Source organism: Vespula pensylvanica, chromosome 7 (assembly GCF_014466175.1).
Source record: "Vespula pensylvanica isolate Volc-1 chromosome 7, ASM1446617v1, whole genome shotgun sequence".
In the NCBI taxonomy this organism is placed as follows: Eukaryota; Metazoa; Arthropoda; class Insecta; order Hymenoptera; family Vespidae; genus Vespula; species Vespula pensylvanica.
Window position 1 is genome coordinate 2,494,007 of NC_057691.1, and position 12,176 is coordinate 2,506,182.

At 37.1% G+C, this 12,176-nt stretch overlaps 2 protein-coding genes across 16 annotated transcripts in view; one reads left to right on the forward strand and one right to left on the reverse strand.

The window, feature by feature from the left end:
• The first annotated feature begins 7 nt into the window (after positions 1-7).
• On the forward strand, positions 8-1,998 carry LOC122630688 (tropomyosin-2-like). The gene is made up of 6 exons (XM_043815471.1): positions 8-510; positions 592-725; positions 836-1,024; positions 1,102-1,177; positions 1,246-1,378; positions 1,489-1,998. The coding sequence occupies exons 1-6, from the start codon at positions 271-273 to the stop codon at positions 1,569-1,571; spliced, it is 855 nt and encodes a 284-aa protein (XP_043671406.1). The 5' UTR covers positions 8-270; the 3' UTR covers positions 1,572-1,998.
• LOC122630678 (Down syndrome cell adhesion molecule-like protein Dscam2) overlaps positions 1,684-12,176 on the reverse strand; it is a 77,764-nt gene continuing 67,271 nt past the window's right edge. For 3 of the 15 annotated variants that reach the window (XM_043815446.1, XM_043815454.1, XM_043815453.1), the window contains 19 exons: positions 11,511-11,633; positions 11,203-11,376; positions 10,977-11,127; positions 10,722-10,870; positions 10,513-10,644; positions 10,150-10,450; positions 9,820-9,998; positions 9,566-9,735; positions 9,331-9,469; positions 9,148-9,265; positions 8,589-9,040; positions 8,342-8,523; positions 7,873-8,266; positions 7,592-7,735; positions 7,362-7,514; positions 6,790-7,001; positions 6,570-6,723; positions 6,395-6,497; positions 1,684-5,170 (listed from right to left, as the gene is read on the reverse strand). In XM_043815446.1, coding sequence (XP_043671381.1) covers positions 4,921-5,170; positions 6,395-6,497; positions 6,570-6,723; positions 6,790-7,001; positions 7,362-7,514; positions 7,592-7,735; positions 7,873-8,266; positions 8,342-8,523; positions 8,589-9,040; positions 9,148-9,265; positions 9,331-9,469; positions 9,566-9,735; positions 9,820-9,998; positions 10,150-10,450; positions 10,513-10,644; positions 10,722-10,870; positions 10,977-11,127; positions 11,203-11,376; positions 11,511-11,633 — 3,680 coding nt within the window. In that variant the 3' untranslated portion in view covers positions 1,684-4,920. Of the gene's footprint in view, positions 5,171-6,394; positions 6,498-6,569; positions 6,724-6,789; positions 7,515-7,591; positions 7,736-7,872; positions 8,267-8,341; positions 8,524-8,588; positions 9,041-9,147; positions 9,266-9,330; positions 9,470-9,565; positions 9,736-9,819; positions 9,999-10,149; positions 10,451-10,512; positions 10,645-10,721; positions 10,871-10,976; positions 11,128-11,202; positions 11,377-11,510; positions 11,634-12,176 lie in introns of those variants that run through there. The other 12 variants (XM_043815442.1, XM_043815443.1, XM_043815449.1 and 9 more) reach the window with 9 other exon arrangements.

Below are 12,176 nucleotides of genomic sequence, written 5' to 3' on the forward strand. Positions count from 1 at the left end.
TATATTTCGTTTTTCCCCTTTTTATTCTTATCGTCGGTCAGTTGTTGAAAACGGGCGGAATCAAGCAGACCAGAACGCGAACAAGTTGAAGAATTCGTTTGAGTCTAACTAAAGAACCCGGCACGTTGTTTCTTTTGCATTTCTTTGAGTCTATAAAGCATTGTCTTGATCGGTCATCGAGTGCAGTAACCCGCGAGCTTTGGATTAGAAGGTCCGTTACTCTATCACCGCGATATACATACGTATATCGATATAGACATCGATAGAACTATGAACGCGATCAAGAAACGTTTGCAAACGTTGAAGATCGAGAAAGATCGTGCGATAGATAAAGCCGATACGTGCGATCAACAGGCAAAGGAAGCTAATCTTAGGGAAGAAAAATTGAGAGACGGTGTACGAGAACTGGCAAAGAAACTAATTCAAATGGAACACGATTTGCAAGTGAGCAAAACTCATCTAAGAAAGTCGATTAAGAGTCTCGAACAGAAGGAAAGAATTTATATCGTGGTTAGTGACAAATTTCCAAATTATCCTTTATTTCTTTCCTTTCCTTTGTTTTCGTTAATTTAATCATTCGAATATTTTCAGACGCAATCCGAACTGGCGATATTGAATAGAAAGATGCAGCAGTGTTCGGAAAATTTAGAAAAATCCGAAGAGCGACGACTCGTTGCACAAGTTAAGTTAACGCAAGCTATGGAAACTGCGGAAGATGCAAAACGGTTCGTTGCGAGATTTCATTTATTATGATTTCGAAAGATTTCTAATATTCCATATATGTATATTATAATTATTATTATTACTAGTTATTTTCAAAGAAATTTTTACGTAGAATTTGTAAGGTCTTGGAGAATAGAAGCAAACTGGACGAGGAAAGAATGGATCAATTGACGGCACAATTGAAAGAAGCCAGACTTATTGCCGAAGATGCCGATAATAAATCCGACGAGATATCACGAAAATTGACTTTTGTTGAGGACGAACTCGAAGCCGCGGAAGAAAGAGTGAAATCGAGCGAAGCGTACGTTCTTTTGTGTAACGATATAACTTTAGAATAAATTTCACTTTTCTTTTTTCTTTATACTTACTTTTCCGTAGTAAAATCGTCGAACGCGAGGACGAATTGTTCATCGTCGGTAATATATTAAAGTCTTTGGAGGTCTCCGAAGAAAAGGTAAGACGGTTTACGTAACATCGAAAAATACGATTATAGTTCTACGTACTTTATTTTTATCCTTGCAGGCCAATCGGAGAGTGGAAACGTTCAAAGCGCAATTGAAAGAATTGAAAGTTAAATTAAAATCAGCTGAGAAGCGAGCAATCGTAGCCGAACAAACCGTTAAGGTGCTTGTCAAGGAATTAGATTCGAGAGAAGGTGGGCAAAATTAAATTGTTTTTTTTTCCTTTTTTCTCTTCTTTCTTTTTTTTCTTTTTTCTTAAAATTTAAATCGAAGAGAGTAACGTTTATATATACGTATGTTTCAGATTATTTGTTTAAAGAAAAGGAGAAGTACAGGTATATGTGCAACGATATGGATTCCACTTTTGCCGAGCTTACAGGATTTTAAACGAGTCGATCGTATTGGATTCTTTAACTTTTTGCTTCTTCTCTTTTCTTTTTTTTTTCATCTAGGATGGTGTTGTACTTTTGTATAAAAAATGAGATAACGAAAGAACGGATATGTTTTACACGATATCAATTTATTTAATCGATTCTACGATCGACGCAGTGCTTCGAAACTTCATACCGTCGACTTTTTAATACGGTTCGAGCGAAATAATGCTCAAGTTCGTTTATTTACGTCATTAATCGCAGTCTCGCAACGGAAGAGAAATTTGGCAGTCAGCGGAGATATCGGTTTATTGACAATTAAAATCTCGGCGAGCTTTGTTACCTTCTTTTATCTTTTTTCTTTCCTTTTTTCCTTTCTTTTCTTTCTTTTTTTTTTTTTCTTATTTTTATTCGAGATGATGCTCCAAAGAGGGGAAAAGGGATTTTTAGATCGTTCGCACAAGCATACCACATTCGCGCAAGATACTTTTTACAACGACACTAATAATAGTTATAATAATAATCGTTCGTTTGATTTGCTCTCACATCCTCTGTCTTTTTCTTCGTCCTTCGCGAGAAAGTCGGCGATCAAGAAGACGGTAACTTCGAATCGCGATCAGAAACTGGATCGAACGGCAACGAATAGTTTTAATTTAACTTCCAAAGATATTATTCGTAAGGAGATCTTAAGAGAATATCGATCGATCCAATATGATAAAACATATGTATATAAATACCGTACGCTATATGTACGAGGGTCGTTCATGAAATGAGCTTGCGAGATCAATCACGTAATTCTTCATTTCAATGTTGATTGATATCGTTGCGAAGCTGAAAAGGTCAATGACACCATTAAAATATGACGAATAATTCCTTGATATATGTTTGTGTGTATATAGACTGTCTAAAAATCTTCTTTTAGAAAAATTCCACATCTCTTCAAAGTATCTCGCTAACATATTTTTTGAACGGCCATCGTATAATCTCGCAATGTAATCGTGACACTGAGTCTTCCTACCGAATCGTTAACGTAGAAAAAAAGGATCGGCGGAATTCGACCACAATGAAAAAATGTACAAAAATTCGGCGGACGATCGAGTGCCCGACTTAAAGCACGCGTGTTTCGCGTGCCGTAAATAATACCCGCTTCCCGGTAAATGATTCTAACGAATTCGAATCGAACTCTACGAGTTTGATTGACGTGCTTCTTTTTTTTTCATTTTTTTTTTATTATTATTTTATATACACCAACGCAACGTATCTCTGTACGTAACGCGCGTCTTCGCTCCGAGTTCTTTAAAGAATGACGATAAAACTTCGTTGAAGATATTTTCCATGGTAATCCTTTTTTCTTTTATTTTTTCATTCAATTTTTTTTTTATTATTACTACATCTATACACTTTGAATCGTCGATTTTTGAAAATGCACCGAGAGACGAAACGTCTTCAACAAAACTTCATCGTCCCCGTGCTCTCTCACACATTCATTATACGCGTATACCTTTTGGCCTCGTCTTCGCATTGTCGCGCACTGTTTTTTTCTTTTTTTTCTTTTTTCTTTTTTATTAGTTTAGGGCAATAATCACTATGATTGGCCAACGAATATCTTATTTATAATTATTAATCTTGGTATAGTGTGTTCCCAAGTAGTAGCGTAGTATTTTACGCGAAAAGCAGTCTTTCGGAAAAAATGTGATCGCTACGAAAGACAATGGAGATCAGTCAAGATTATTATTGGATCCATTCGATAGTCTGCAGACTGGCAGTGTCGTGAAAATATTTTGGAACCTGGAATCGTTAAGATCTACTAACCTCTATTTACTCTATCGACGACGACTTACGGCCACCGATTCGATGAAAATCGAATTAATTTTCTTTCTCCCTTTTATCATCGGCCGAGCGAAAGTTGAACGGACGCAAGATAGCAACAGCGATCGAGTGATATTCTTTTTTATTTTACTGACAATTAGATGAATTTTTTTTTCTTTTTTTTTTTTTCTTTTTACGAGCGTGCGCGACATTCGAAGAGAGATACGGCTTTCCGCGCCTCTCTCGTTTTATCTTCTTTTTTTCTCTTTCTTTATCTATTTTTTTTTGTTTACTCTCCCTTTTTTCTATTTCTCTCTTTCTCTAAACTCGAGGAGTGGACAATAATAATTCGTAGAGTTGGGTGAAGTCCACTCCATCCTTACTAGATCCTCATCTTCGTCGCACGGAAAAACATCCTATTTAGAAGTCTTTTAGGATCATAACGGACTTAAAGTAATTAACGACGTGTACTCGTACGTTATAAACTCTTACAATGTAACAGAGTCCAACGATTCATCCAGTCTCGTCCCGAGGACGAAAATCATCTCCATCTTTCTATCCCTACGTTCCAATATTTAATTTCTCGTTTCTTTTTTTCTTGCTGTTTTTTTCTTTTTTTCTTTTCTTTATTAATCCCTCGACCTATATGTATATTCTCTTTTCTTTGGCTCTTCGTACCGTCCGTTCGCGTGTTTCGTTGCGATGTTAGGAAGGAAGATGACACCGTACAAGAAGATACCCTTATTGAACAAGTCGAATAAATAATTCGGAAAATTTTATAAACTAGAGATAAAATCAGTCTCTTTCGACGTATCACGGTGATCGCGATACGTTTTGTTATGCGTAAAAAGAGTTTTCGATTTTGGTGATACGAAGGACGTCACACGGCTACTTTTCAATAGCCGATCGATATGTGTCTTCGATTATCATCGCTCGGATAAAAGTGGTCGCGAGAAATATATATATATATACCTGTATATGTATGTATATATTATTACGAAGGTACGTGAAAGACGAAGAAGATTAATCTCTTCTCTTGGTGTCTCCTTACGTCCTCTCATCGCATTATACGAACTTCCAAAATTTCGCACGGTTCCATTCGTACCATACGAGTATATTTTATCATTTCTTTTCTTATTTTTATTTTCTTTGGCACTCACGCGTATATATACGACTAGAAATTTGTATAGATCGTGTTCACGCACGCCCATTTCTAACACGCACACGTTCAACGTATAACGCGTCTCGTCGTGTTATTCGTTTGGATTAAACCGAATTTTTAAATCGCGCACTCATTAATAGCGTGTTTAACTATTTTCTCTCTTTCTCTCTCTCTCTCTCTCTCTCTCTCTTTCTCTCTTTCTCTTTTTTTTTCTCCATCTATTTATCTCTCTCATTCGCTGTTCTTTATATATGCATTATAGCTTCTCGACGAGACACGGAAAGAAGATTAAATTGTATTCTTTATCTATTTAATTTGGACCACGAAAAGGGATGAAAGGGTCTTTTGGAAGAGAATTTAGAGTATTCGGTCGATCGTGGTAATGCGCGAGAAGTTAGACAGCGATAGAGTAATCGGAGGAAGGATTATTTTGAGTGCTCGGTCTTGACCAAAGGGAACTCCTAAGGCCTAATTTGAGCTTCTTCAAAGAATCGATGTCACATTCGGCCTCGCTCAGTTCAGGACGATCACCATTTCCGTGTTGCGGAACGACGTTGCCTTGATTACCCGCTACAAAAGCAGTCTCCGCAACCGATATTGGCGGAAGCAACGTACGCAGTGAACTCCTGCTGGGAACATGCCATCTTAAAAGATAGCCGTAAAAAAATATATAAGATTTACTTTACGTAGATTAGAAATTATTTAACGTAAGATCACTTTTTAATGACAACCTATGATCGCGATTGTTTTAAGGGGAAACAGTCGCTTCCTTTAATTTATATCAGTTCAATTAAAATATTGTGAAACTCGATCTGTTATAAAATAGAACATTTAAAAAAGTACGTGAACTGTGAATTTTTTTTATTGAAAATCCGACATTACTTATTGGCTAATCTAATCCATACTCATATATATATATATATATATATATATATATATATATATATAAAAGAGACATTGTGTTCGTACGTATAGTACTATGTTATAGACCATCGATCAGCGTCGTCTGTTTATTTGAGTGGTAATACATATTTTTTCGAAGAGCACAGTACCGTGGCATCTTCGTAAACGACGAATGTTTCTTTGAAATTTGCGCCATTGAGAGATTTCTATATGTAATTTATACATTTTAATTTTGTTTTTCATGATATACGAATTAATTTGTGGATTTTCGTTATGTTTATATACGACTATATAATATTAGTTTTGTTGGTGAGTAAAACAAATAAAAAATACGGAATGTAGAAAAATAATGGTTGTGGTATTTCAAATGGGATTATTTACTGTCGTATATCAATCGATATAATATTAATATTTGCGTTAACAAATTATCTGTAGCAGTAATAACATTATTTATTCACCGTGTCTATTGATGTATAATAATCGATGATTACGATGTTTGATTATGGAATTGTATTCATATAAAATTCGTGGAAAAATGTAGTAGGTACGCGTAATGTTATTGTTACATTATTTCGCATTAATAATTACCAAGGTTTATATTTTCATTGTATCGGCTACATTTAATATGACTCGACTCTATGATTGTGGATGTAACAATAGATGTAAACAACAACGAACGATCCAGTTCTTCGAACTGGCTCAATGAAAGTTATTCCTAGGCTCATTGAGCCAGTTCGTCGTGGATCTTCGCAGTGTCAAGACGTTAATTATTTTAAGGGTAAGTAACTTAATATATTATATATATATTAACATTTTCTCATTTTATATAACAATTAGATATTGGTAATTAATTACTGTTTCCCCTTAATTATATAATGTTTGAACATACGTCAGCGAAATCGAAGAACAATCAAAATTAGAATAAGCGTAATTCATCGAAAAAAACAACAAAATGTATTAATTACCTAGATCGTCCTCTTCGTGGCAGTGACTTCTGTTCTGACATCGGTGAGATGTCCGAAGAAGTGCTCGACGTACCGTGATAAATGAAGTCTGAAACGGCTCGAACTGAAAGATTGTTTTATGGTAATAATTCGATATAAGATGAATTTTAGAAAGATTAGAGATAATTTAACGTACTGTGTTTGAGTTTGCCAGCGTCGAGTTGATTGGAAGACTCTGTGCGAGAGCTCGTCAGCTGATCCGGGTCAGACTCGCTCTCGTCGCTCTCGACGTCGCCCGGGGTTTGTTGTTTTCTCTGTTGTCGTCTCCTCGACGAGACACTCTTCATACTCTATATATAAAAAAATTATTTTATATAAATAATATTAGATAATAATCCGATAGATATATTTTTTACCGTTGCCGCTGGTGGAGGACTCGCGCAGCCCTCGGTCATAGCGTGCTCGTGATACATGAAACTGTGAAGAAGAGTGTTGTTCGGATGTAGTCCTGCCGCAGATGCTTCCGCCGCGCCTCCCAGTCCTCCCAATCCTCCCAGCCCTGCCAGGCTTCCCCCGCCACCCTCCGAAAGCTGGAACGTAGCGTACGGCGAGATGTCCTCCGCTGTCTCTGTAACCCATTAGAGGCATTGCCTACCTTTCAAATCGAGTCTGACCAATAATTCTGGATGTCCGTGTATCTAGAAAGATGTCGACAGGATCAAATACGTCGATTGATGATAATGTATTTATACCTTGATGTGACGCGTTATACATTCAGCGATCGATTTCCGATAGATATTCGAAGATTGACCGAACCTAAATTACATTTAACGAATATTGTAATCGGTTAATTCTTTGAATATCGCTCACTCATCGACCTACTGCTGCATCGTGAAATTCGCATGATTGGATGGGCGATGCGCATTTTACCTGTACAGTAATTATAGTACCAAACCTGGCTGTCGTCCGTATCGTAACAAAGGTTCACCTGGAATCTTGTCGGGCCCTGCACCCGTATTCGCTGCCTGTTGCAGGGCGACCTTGTGAATAGTTGCGTAATAACGTTCTCGTTGTGTTTCCGCGTTTTGTTGATTTTCTTGGGATTCCTTCATCGGTCTTTGAACTCTGTCTCCCAAATACCCTAAAATATATTCTCTATTGTGTTTGGTTTTAATTATATTTTGTCTTAGATCTATACTCCTTATCAGAAAGACTTACTGTTTCGCCAACGGAAAGCAACTATTACGGCCGCTGTGACCAGAGCAATTGTAGCGATTATCAAAGGCAGCATAACTTTTACATCCGCGTAGAACGGTATAACAGATGCTATTCCAGGTTTCGATAATTCTGGAGGCGGTGGTTCTGCAAAGTTACAGGAACACAGTGCTTTTTGTGGATATAATTCTTATAATTTTATTATTTCACCAGCTAATTAATGAGCATAATGATGAACTTTTCAAGCGATTCAAGCGGTGGTTATTAACGTCGTTCGAGCTTACCACCTTCCTTCGTCAATGTCACGAAACTGAATTCCGCCTGATTGCTTCCAGCAACGTTGTGAGCTTCGACCTTTAATTGATAAACCGTGCTAGGTGTTAGATTTGTTACGACGTATCTTCGTTGCATTTTAACGCTGTTAGATACTAAAGTCCAATGAAATTCATTTGCAGGTCTGTACTGAATGACGAAGTAAAGTATAGGACATCCATTGTCAGGCCAAACGTGTAATCTTAGAACCAACGTCGTCGAGTTAGGGCTAAGAAAAGCTGCGGATGGTGGTATTCCTGGTGCTTGGCCTTGAGTTCGTACAGAAAGTACCGGCGACGAAGGGCTACTACCAATTTTATTGTGCGATGTTAGATATAATTGATAAGTATTCCCGCATAAAAGACCCTGTTGAAATAAAGAATTTGCGAATTTTTACTCTTGAATTTTAACCTATAAAAAATATTTCTCTCGAAAGTTTACCTTTAGTTCGTGATTAGTTGCATGTCTAGAGAGATGTAATTCATCTAAGTTGCCATGAGTTGTTCGATAATGTAACGTGTAACCGGTTAGAGGAGCACCTCCATGATAACCAGGTTTCCAATGTAATAATATACTACTCGATGTTGAACTCGTTACATATAAAACAGGTGCATTGGGTGGAACTAGAGAAAGTATAAATACAAAGTAATACAAATTTAAGATAGATTCTATAAAATAGATATATTACCTTGCACCGTAAGAGTATAATGTAATTTATCGCCCCCTTGAGCGTTTTCCACTTGACAGGTATAATTTCCAGAATCTTGCGATTGTAAATTCGAAAGTACGAGTTCGCCGGTTGGTAAAATTTGTGCGTTTCTGGCAGTATCAGTTCGAATTTGTTCAATGGGTCCCTTGAACCATTCTCTAGTAGGATCGCCAACCGCATTACAAGCTAAAGTAGCAGAACCTCTCCATGGTTTTACGACGTGACCACCAAAGGATGTGATCCTTGCGGGTACTCGATTAGTTGGTACTTGAGCTGCAACTTTCGAACTTTGGCCTTCACCGACTCTAGTATTACCTGTTACCCAAAATTGATATTCTACGTGTTGTTGCAAACCCGTTGCTTCGAAATGGGTGTTCGTAGCTGGTAATGTCCTCTTGCCATGATTTAATTCTCCCTGACCGTCGACAACTCTACAATATTATTTGGATAAAAATTATTTTTCTAAAATTAATATTTGATATAAGTTATAATTTGGATAAAAGTTGATTTTTCTAAATTTGATTAAACTATAATGTACCTAGTATAGAGGTTGTATTTCGTGATAATTCCATTAGGTTCCAATGGTGGCAGCCAGGAAATAAAAAGAGCCTGAGGCGAACTCACGACCACTTTAATATCCGCTGGACTTCCAGGTACTGTAATAAAGTTAAATTAGACCCGGTACAATAAGGATAAAGTAGAATAGCTGTAATAACAATACCATCTTCTTCGGTCTGGCAATAAGTAACAGTAGTAGGAACTCCATCTCCTACTCTCGTATAGGCTAGTACTTGTATCGTGTAATTCGTATACTTCCTTAGATCTGTGAGAACTATCGTTAAAGCACTAGTTTTACGTACCTACAAAAAAAAAAATATATATATATATATATCATTTTAGGATGGCATTCTCTTCATATTTTTAATTGAATTACTTTCATAACGTAATGTGCTTACTTCCATTTCATCTACGCCACGCCATGCGTCCGCTAAAATCGGCTCGTAATTCAATTTATAACCTTGAATAATGCCATTACTATGAGTATTAGGAGGTGGTTGCCAAGATACTTGTAGAGATTGCGAAGTAAGCGCGGCACATCTCACATCTTCCGGTGGTTTACTGGGAACTGAAAGGGAACAAGTTCTGAAGCTTTGTAGCAATCAACGTTAGCGTCATATCGATCTCGCCGGAAGGTAATTTCGAGTCTCACCATCCTCTAATGTCTGCGTTAGTAATGGCTCGGATAAAGGTCCAGATCCGACTTGATTGTACGCTTGAACGACCAAGGAGTATCTCGTGTAAGGTCGAAGACCCGTCAATCGAAGTTCACCGCCCCCTTCTTCACCATCTCCGGACACAGAAGTGAAATTGTACGATGGATTTCCTGAGCTAGAAAGAGCGTTCAAGACTTTTATCTTCGCGTAAATTTGTCGTTAGCCATTTTCTAATGAATTTTCTCTCTTATCGTCATTTCGATAGAATAGACAGCAAATTCAATGAAGTTTGGAACAAGTTAATCGACGGGAAGAAATTTCGTTACCTAGTCTCTCTATAGCCGACATTAAAGCCTTGTATGTCACCATGACGAAGTTCGGGCAACGGTGGTGACCAAGTAATCAAAATTTCCGAGGAAGAAAGTGCTCTTGCAGCGAGATTAACTGGAGGTCCTGCGGGTCTTTGAGGTTCGGTTCTTACCAAAAGTTCCTTTGAAGGAGCCGAACGACCTGCTGGTCCTTCAGCGATTACTCGTATCGTGTATATTGTAGCAGGTTTAAGATCGTCGATTAATGCAGCGTAGGGTAAAGGTGGTCCGACAAATTCTTGTTGTTGCCACATACCACCTGACCAACAAATTTACGTTCAATTTCCTTACTGTTATATCTCAGAGAAATAATTTTCTTACCTTCGCCTTCCTTATATTGAAGTATGTATTTGGTAACTTCGCTAGTATCTTGAGATTTGTGTTGCCACTTAACGTTTATACTTCGACTAGCTACCATGGCTGTTTCTAAAGTGTTCGGAGGTTGTGGTGGTTCTAAACGAGATGATAAAAATTTACAATTTTTTTTTCTAACACGAGATATTTATCTCATGTACATATATACTACATACCTTGTACGAGGAGTTGTACGAGTTGTTGATCGCGGCCGTAAAGATTGCTAGCTTGACAAAAATACGCTCCGCTGTCGGATGCTTCGGCTGAGGAAATTTGCATTTGAGCGATAACACCGTCGGGCGTTGCTTCCTGGTTCACGGTAACTCTTTGTAGAAAAAAAAAAGAAATGATGAATTATATCAAAACTTTTATTCCAATTCGATTTTCCCTTCTCTCTTTCTCGTAGAATAAAGATTCGTTATCTATATTACCGATAATTCGTCGAAGGATTCAATTCAATTTTTCCGCTTTTCAACCACTTTACGGTTACTGGCTTATCCCCGTGTACCTCGCAATGTAACGTAGCGGTGTCTCCTTTCTTAATTGTTACCAATCGCGAGGGTGCAGCGAAATACGGCGATGCTATATAAGTTAATAATAAGCACAAGCACACACTTTAATAATATAAAATATTTTTAAATATTACGAGATACTTACAATTAACTTTTAATTGTACAACTTTGCCTATGCCAGATCCGATACCATTGCTCGCTTGACAAAGATAAAAACCTTCTCTGTCCTCTTTTACGTGTTGTAAGAGGAGCGTTCCATTGCTTAGAATTTTAGTGTATGCTCGTTCCCGCAACTCCTCGTATTCGCCAGATTTGCTTCCTGCGATTAAACGCCGTAGGCTTAACCTTCGTGTCAAGAGTGACGTTTATATTTTTTTTTCTTTTTATTTATTCTTTCTTTTTTCTTTAAATCTTTTTTTCTTCTCTCTTTCTTTTTTTTCTTCGAATACTCACCCGTAGCTTTTTTCCAAACGATAACAGGCGTCGGTACGCCTTGTGCTTGACAGTGCAAAGCAACATGCCTGTTCCTTTCGACGCTTATGCTGTCTGTCGGTTCCACGATCCATCGCGGAGGAACTGGAAATTAGAACGCGTATCTTCAGACACGTCTGTCGCGGTTCCCAAAACTATCTTTTACTGGTCGTTAGCGATTTAAAAACAGGTACGTCGTGAGAGAAGATATGAATCAAAAAAAAAAAAAAAAAAAAGAGAAAAGAAGAAGAATATACAAAAAAACGTTAAGAAGGAACGAGCTATTTTGACGAAGTTTTTATTCGTTATCGGGCGATATCTTCTACTGTATATATATATATATATATTATTATATTATATATATATTATATATATATATATATTTCACATCGAGAACAAAGTTGAATTTGAAATCGATCGCTTCGTCAACGAATAAGCAACGTTCCTTCTTTTAAATCTTTCCTTTTTCTTATTTTTTTATTTTTGTTCCACATTTTAGCGCGATCGATAATTTATTCTTGATGATGCAAAATCGAATTAGTATGCTAATTATATATTTCTTTCATTTTATGAAAAGTGAAAAATTATTTTATGAGATAGAGAAAGATATAGATATAGATAGAGAGACAGAAATAGAGAGAGAGAGAG